General features: G+C 40.6%; 1 protein-coding gene across 1 annotated transcript; it reads right to left on the bottom strand.

The window, feature by feature from the left end:
• Positions 1-363: 363 nt before the first annotated feature.
• On the bottom strand, positions 364-4153 carry LOC308150555 (cyclin-dependent kinase 6-like; the record flags this gene model as incomplete). Its single annotated transcript, XM_080523373.1, has 7 exons — positions 364-441; positions 545-677; positions 818-868; positions 1073-1182; positions 2622-2789; positions 3066-3198; positions 3921-4153. 7 exons carry the CDS (start codon positions 4151-4153, stop codon positions 364-366), a joined length of 906 nt encoding a protein of 301 aa, XP_080379499.1.
• Between the last annotated feature and the right edge of the window lie 4045 nt (positions 4154-8198).

Raw genomic sequence — 8198 nt, 5'->3', positions numbered from 1 at the left:
CAAAGAAATACATTTCAGAACATTTTTCTCATTGTGAGACCTTTGTTTTGGGTGATTATACTTTTCTTTGTTCTTCTTTACTCAGCGACATTTGTTTTTAGCAGCACTGCTGGGCAGTGTAACCTCTTTAGGGCCGGAACTGTAGGTACAATAGAACACATAGGAACCCCTAGGCCATAATTCCTAAACAATCATTTTAAAACGGAAAATGGTTTCTTGCTGCACTAGAAGAATCATACATGTCAGTTATCCTGGAAACTCGCTATCTCCATTTGATTGAATTGGGGCCATTCTAGATAAGATGAGCAAAGCAAAAGGAACATTGTAGTTTTTCTCCCCACTTCCTCTCTGGCTGTGAGGCTCTTAGGATTCTGCCAGGAAAGGGTGGGCCAGGGCTCTGCAGGCTGAGATCCGATTGGTTGGGCTGAACGAAAGACATTGCTGCAGACAAACAAAAGACTGCTTCATAAAGAGTGTGATCACGCAATGGTAATGACTGCATCACTGCATTGCAAGAGAAACATCATGTAGTGGGAGTGCTCACAAAGAGAAGGTTGCTCTCTTCCTGGCCCAGGTTGGAAAGAAGCTGTGTGCAGGGACCTCCTGAAGCCAAGCTAGGGGAGTAGGAGATGGGGCTCTCCTTTGGCCATTCCTCCTCTCTGGGCAAGCCAATCACCCTATGGGATATGAGACAGGGCATAGTCTAACCTCAATCCACAGTTGCAAGGCCAAGGCAAAACACAGCCAAAATGTTGTATGTAAGTGGTTATTATTATTACAGATATTTCAAACGTGGTGGAGGGAAGATAAAACTCACTCAAAGATCTTCTGGAGCTGTTCAGCCTCTGTGGATCCACGGAACAGTGGTCTATGGGATTGGAATTACTGTAAATATTATTGCATAAGACACAATGCAACCCAACCAGTGAACAGTACCAGTACATCCAGTGAATAGCACCTTTGTAACAACTGCTCTACTGCACACTTCACCTTCAAGTTTAGCATTTAAGCATAAAAGCGCCCTTCCTCTTTATAACACCTAAAAAGCACCCCCTAGCTCAGCTCCTCTGACCTCAAGAGGAACAGCTCAGCGAAGATACAGCCAGCACTCCACACATCCACTGAGGGCATGTAGCCAGAGTAAAGTAGCACCTCTGGAGCCCTGTACCACAGTGTCACCACCTGGACAGGGGGAAAGAGGATAGATGGGAAGGAGGGAGGGAAAAGAGAGGTAGGACATAGAGAATGAAATAAAAATGTATTCTACTGTTATGCGCTGCTTTGCCCCCTACAGTACAGCAGGGGGTGATATAGAGTAATGATATTAGATTAGATTCACTATATTGCCATTGCAGAGTATTAGTACCAGACAACAACATGCAGTTTAGGATCTAAGCAGAAGAGCAAATAGTGCTATAAAACATGATAGTGATAGTGATAGGTACAGTATGGCAAGTATGGTAGTTAGAGGTATATACAGGAGAGGATAGTAGTAAGCTATGTACAGTTAAGGTAGCTATGTACAGTATGGAGTATGCAGATGTATAAATAGAGGATATATCAAAAAGAGGTATGTGGTGGCCTGGGGTGGTCCAGTGGTCTAGCACCGCGGTCTACAGTGCACACATGTGCCCCATGTAGGCATGGGTTCGTATCTGGCCCATGCCCTGCTGACATGCCCTCTCTCCCTTCTTCTCCTTACTTCCCTGTCTGTCTTCACTACATCTGTTCTGGAGTCTGTTGGTACGGGACCTGAGGATCCTGCACTACTTGAGTCTCTTAGATGGTAGGGGATCAAACAGACTGTGATTGGGGTGCGAGGCATCCTTGATGATGCTTGCTGCCCTCCGCCGACACAGGTCTGCCTGGAGGGACTCGATAGTAGGGAGTTTGGTGCCAATGATGCGCTGGGTGGTTTTCACCACCGGTTGCAGGGCCTTCCAGTCTGACACAGTGTAGTTGCCATACCACACTGTGATGCTGTTGGTTAGGATGCTCTCAATGGTGCAGCGGTAGAAGTTGGCCAGAATCCTGGGAGACAGCTGGGCTTTCTTCAATCTCCTCAGGAAGTATAGGCACTGCTGCACCTTTGTGACCAGGGAAGAGGAGTTGAGGGTCCAAGAGAAGTCCTCGGAGATGTGGACACCCAGGAACTTGAAGCTGGGAACACGCTCCACCTCCATCTCATTGATGTAGATGTGGGAGTGTACGTAGCCCCCAGTTTTCCTGAAGTCCACAATGATATCCTTGGTCTTACTGGTATTGAGGGCCAGGTTGTTGTCAGCACACCACCACACCGCCAGTTGCTGGACCTCCTCCCTGTAGGCCGACTTGTCATTGTTACTTATCAGGCCTACCACCGTGGTGTCATCTGCGAACTTGATGATGGTGTTAGAATCATGCATCGGCACATACTCGTAAGTGAAGAGGGAGTAGAGGAGAGGGCTCAGTAGACAGCCCTGTGGCACGCCAGCGTTTAGGGTCAGGGTGAAGCAGGAATGGTTGAGGGAGGTGCTGATACCAAGATCACTGAGATACACTAGCAAATGAATAAAGCTTTCAAAACCATGTATAACCTGTTATGAAATCACTGGGGAACTGACTGCTTCACATAGACTTACACAGGGTGTAAGGGCGATATCATAGGTGTAGATGCGTGCCAGTCCAAAGTCAGCGATCTTGACCTCTCCGCGGCTGCTGACCAGGACATTGTCCGGCTTCAGGTCGCGATGCACCAGCATGTTGGTGTGCAGGAAGTCCAGCCCCCGCAGCAGCTGCACCATCACATCCTATACAGACAGGAAGCAGCATGGCAGCATTGCACTTCCTATGAGAGGATTCTATTCTCTGTCTATAGGAGGGCACATGTATGTATAAAGAGCATACAATTCAACACCAGTAGCCTACTTCATGGAGTGGGTAGTCAGAATCCCAAATCAATGTCTGCTATTGTTTCTGTGACAATTGAATTTGTCACTTCAAGATAATGATGATAGTAGTCTATAAAGTAGTACATGACTTCAATGTAGGTATTTCCAGATGCAGTTATGTGACAGAGTTCACACCTTAATTTTGTCCAGGCTCAGTCCAGTTGAGGGTACTCTGGAGAGGAATGTAGCCAGGTCCTGATCAATGTACTCAAACACCAGTGTCAGGTCCAGATTCCTGAGCCCCCGTACAGCAGACACATCGAACAACCTATCAGTAGCCAGATCAACAATCAAAGTGAATATTTCCTTCTCTTAAATGAATAACATACACATGTACAGTACAGGCCAAAAGTTTGGACACACCTTCTCATTCAATGTGTTTCCTTTATTTTCATGACTATTTACATTGTAGATTCTCACTGAAGGCATCAAAACTATGAATGAACACATGTGGAATGATGTACTTAACAAAAAAGTGTGAAATAACTCTAAATATGTCTTATATTTTAGATTCCTCAAAGTAGCCACCCTTTGCTTTTTTGTTGTTAATAAAATATATATTTTTTGTTGTTAATAAAATATATAATAATAATATAATATATATATATATATATAATAACATATTATTATTAACACATATTATATTAAATATTATTATTATATATTTTATTAACAACAACAAAGCAAAGGGTGGCTACTTTGAGGAATCTAAAATATAAGACATATTTTTCAGAGTTATCACACTTTATTGTTAAATACATAATTCCTATGTGTTCATTCATAGTTTTGATGCCTTCAGTGGGAATCTACAATGTACCAAATAGTCATGAAAATAAAGGAAACGCATTGAATGAGAAGGTGTCCAAACTTTTGGCCTGTACTGTATGAAAGCAGGAACATTACTCAACATGTTGTTGTTGTTGTTGTTGTTGTTGTTGTTGTTGTTGTTGTTGTTGTTGTTTGATAGAGCAAGTTCAGATATTTACTTACTTTACTATGTTGGGATGATTGAAGAATTCAAGTTTACGCAACAACGCTACTTCCCGGATCATGAAAGCAGGAATTCCACTCGCTGGGTCTCCAGGTATGTTCAACTTCTTCACCGCTACGAGTCGCTGTAGATCGTGAACTTCTCTAGCTTTGTACACTTTACCGTACGAGCCTTGACCGATTTGTGCAAGTATCTCGTACTTATCATTATCATAGACAAACTTGACATCCATGGCTGGCCGGATTTGTAGACGGTTGCAGCTAGAATGGATGAGATGTCAATGCACAAAGGCTGCCAAGTAGGCAAACACCAGCTGGAGAAACCAACTAGCCACTGTACTGCTGGCTAAAACTGCCGACCCTAGTTAACCCCGTTATACCTCAAGGATCTTTCCCCACTTCAGCTTCAAATAAGCTAGTTAACATAAACTAGTGCTAACTTAACAAAATCGTTCAGCAGCTGTTTACACTATGAAACTAAGCAAGTCATATTGCATGTATCCAAATACGAATTAACTCACCTTAACTCAAATTTCTCAACACAGTGGCAGTTAGCTGGCTGGGCATGGGCATTTGAAATGTGAAACTCCCCCAAGCAGCTCCCAACTAATCAGATCTCTCAAAGATTCTCGTCATGGTTTGGCATATGCATGAACACGTCATTTTGCACGTGTCGTCCTCATGGTCAATACTGTATGCAGATTACTTTTTGTCTAGACATTTTTGTTTATTTTATTTAATTTTGTTTATTTTATTTTATTTTGTTTATTTGTGTTTGTTGTTTTGTTTTGTTTTGTTTCCTAGTAGGGTCGTTTTTTTTATACGGTGCCTTTTCCGTCCCCAGTACAAATCATGTTGTATTTTGTCTAAATGTTGACAAATACTAATTCCATTAGGTTTTTCATGTATAGTCAATTGTTATTTATTATGAATACAATGATATGGGCTTCTAAGTTGTTGTTTTCTACATTTTAAAAGCTTTGGTTAAAGACGTAAATATATGTTGTATGGGATTTGGGATGTCCCCAGTGTTGTTCATTCAACTTCAATCCAAAAAATAACTATTAAAAACATATACATTTCCAAATATGTTATTATTATTTCATTTTCCTGATCAATATCTATTGAAATCAAATATAGTTTTTATCCATTTTTTAAAATATTTTGTACAAAAAATTAAGGTTGTATGCTTGTCCCTGTGATCACTGTCCACCCTGTTATGCTGTGTTAATGTCCCTTTTAAAAGAAAACCATATTTCTCAATCACATCACTCTCATGAGGTGACATCACATCAGTGGAGGGGATTTCAAATGTTGTAAGCTGTGTGATTTTCTACCTCTTATACCATCTGATTTTTATGTTTTTATCCAGTGAGTTTAATGTGGTTGACCATAACGTGTCCACCCTGTTATGCCTAAATATTGAGGAGATCAATCAAATTGAATAATTTCCAAAAAAAAAAGTATTTAATGCAAATTAGATTCCTCATCAAGTATTCATGGTCATTCTAGCTATTATGCTAACACAGGCAGGCTAAAGGCTAACTTTAACTCAAAATGTCCACCCTGTTAGTGTCCACCCTGTTATGTGTCCATTCTGTTCTGGAGACACTCGCCCTATTCAACTACAGAGGGTATTCTAAATAAAATACAATTAAGGTGCCTGAGCTCGACCTTTTTCAGCAAGCTAGATATGTCCTTTATATAATAGAACATTAAAATATAGATAAATCAAATATTTATTTTTCACAAGTTATGAAGTCTAAATGGCACCGTATTTAAAAAATGACCCAGTAGTCCTACAGTTCCCTCCATATGTATTGGAAAGAGGAAGCATTTCATCTACTTTTAGCTCTATACTCCCAACAGTTTGGATTTGAACTCAAACAATTACTATGAGGTTAAAGTAGAGATTTGTAGCTTTAATTCAATGTTTGGTTGTTTTTTCAGATTGGTTTCACCATTTAGAAATTACAACCCTTTTTATACATAGTCCCCCAATTTCAGTGAACCAGTAGTATTGGAAAAATGGGTTGATAAGTTTTTCTGGTAGCCTATATCAGGTTCCGTCACATCATAAGAAAGCTGTCAATGTCTAGTATTGATTTTAGACTTTGTGTTTGCCCTTGGAGTCTGCTGTTGGTGTCTGTCAACATGAGGCTCAAAGAGGTGTCAATGAGACTCAAGGAAGTAATTGTTAGGATGAAAAACAGAAACAAAACCAAACCTCAGGCTTGCTAAAATCAACAGTCTGGAACATTATTAAAAAGAAAAAAGCACTGGTGATCTAAGCAATCGCACACGGGCTGGTAGGCCAAGGAAGACTTCTACAGTGGTTGGCTGAAGAATGCTTACCATAATTAAGAAAAAACCTAGAACAACTGTCCCACAGAGCAGGAACTCTCCAGGAGATACCTAGTATCTAGTGCCAAAACTGGGGGACGAGAAGCCGTGGCAGATTTTGCTATAATAATAATATGTACAAGAACATATAGTGTTGCTTTAACAATGAAGTTGTTCAAACTGACAGAGAGACATGTTTGGTATTTACGTGCTTCATTTGAGAAATATGAGAAAGTTACACATGTTAACTTGTATGTGAGGCATGATCACACTTTCAACTACAAGTCACCAGTCTCTTCATCACTGGAATTAAACAGTATTCAGTAGTTACAGTAGCTTTGTGTTAGTTATGCATACTTAGTGGGTGATGTAGCTTCACCCACAGGTGAGTACACATTGTTCATTGTTGGTCCAGCAGACAGTCAAGAGCTATATAAATGATGGTCTAGAGGCCACATTATATCAACAGTTTTTGGCAAAACAGTTTAGAATTGGGGTAAAGTCAGACATCTTGACCTTACTTTAAAAAAAGATAGCATTTCCATGATATGCAATGCAGTTTCAGACTGTATACAAAAACTTAACTTCATTGTTAAAATTAAGCTTCAATAAAAAATTATATTCTGTAGAGTATTCTGAGGAGTATCTTTTGCTCTGCTCAGCACTTCTTGCTGAATGAACATGTGTACATTTAAAAGGCCATATCTGTAAACATATTCTTTAACTTTCCACATTATAGCACATGATTAACAAATGTCCTGATTCAATTGGCAACAACAATTACATGGCATATGAAAGTTATGGCAATTCATGATACGGTTATCATTCAGCCATACAACAGACCAGTTCATTGCCACTGACAGCTTACGTGGTCCTCATGTGTCTGATCACTATGATATGTAAAACATTTAAAAGGTGCATGGTTAACAGTCGGAACATTAAAAAAAAAACTGTTGTTGACATGATTTAAATATGCATATTACAGTGAAATGTATATATTATACATATAATATATTACCGTGAAATTTGTTTCCCTTTGAGTTATACCAGTATGCGTGACTGAACTGTATTATGTTTGTACTTTGAAAGAACATTTAAGATCTTTTTCATATTTTTAAGCAAGGTGGTCACACAGTGGGACCATGCAGAGGTATATTTTCCCTCCTTGGTCAGAGCCTGAGTTGAGGATGGGGGGTCAGCTGGAAGTGAGTTAGTCTTCCTTCTTGGTGTCAATATACTTGGTCTTCTTGGCTAACGCAATGGCGTCCAGGTGCAGGTTACGGTTGAGAATGGCAGAGCCGCATGTGAGAGCCCCTGCCAGACCCCTGGCAAAGCCGCACGCAAACACGTCCTGGCCTGCAGATTGAAAACACACACATGGGACCATCAACACACAGACAATATTCATCTGCTGGATAGGCTTTTAAGAGTGCATTCACAAATATAGACACAACATCATCCTGACACAGACACTTGATAATGTTCCCAGCCTTTATAAAAGATACTTGACCCCTGGTTAGCCCTGTGGAGAGACTGACCTGTGAGGTTCTTCAGTGGAGTCTGGGGTCTCACTGTGACATTGAGCTCAGCGCTGAAGCGAACAGTGCCATGGTCTGCTCCGTAAATTTCTCCCCGCGGAGCTCCAATGTAGTGTGTGTTGGTGATGGGGGTTCCCGCGTCAATAAACATAATCTAGAGGCAGAGTGAGGAAAGAAAAACTATGAGAGGGGACATCAACTAATTTCCAAGGCATCAAGTTATCTTTTGCGGGATAGGATTGAAGGGAACATACTGTATGTTACAGGTGCTTCTACCATGAACTGTAAATGCTACCTGGCAAGAAAACAGAATACTCTATGAACAAAGGTAGGTGTGGTATGAATGGGATATGTAAGGGGTTGTTTTACCTTGTCTTTGGTAATTTTGGGGAAGTTC

The sequence above is a fragment of the Nansenia antarctica genome, assembly GCF_963989245.1.
Source record: "Nansenia antarctica genome assembly, chromosome: 2".
NCBI lineage: Eukaryota > Metazoa > Chordata > Actinopteri > Argentiniformes > Microstomatidae > Nansenia > Nansenia antarctica.
This window is presented reverse-complemented; position numbering and strand designations above follow the sequence as displayed.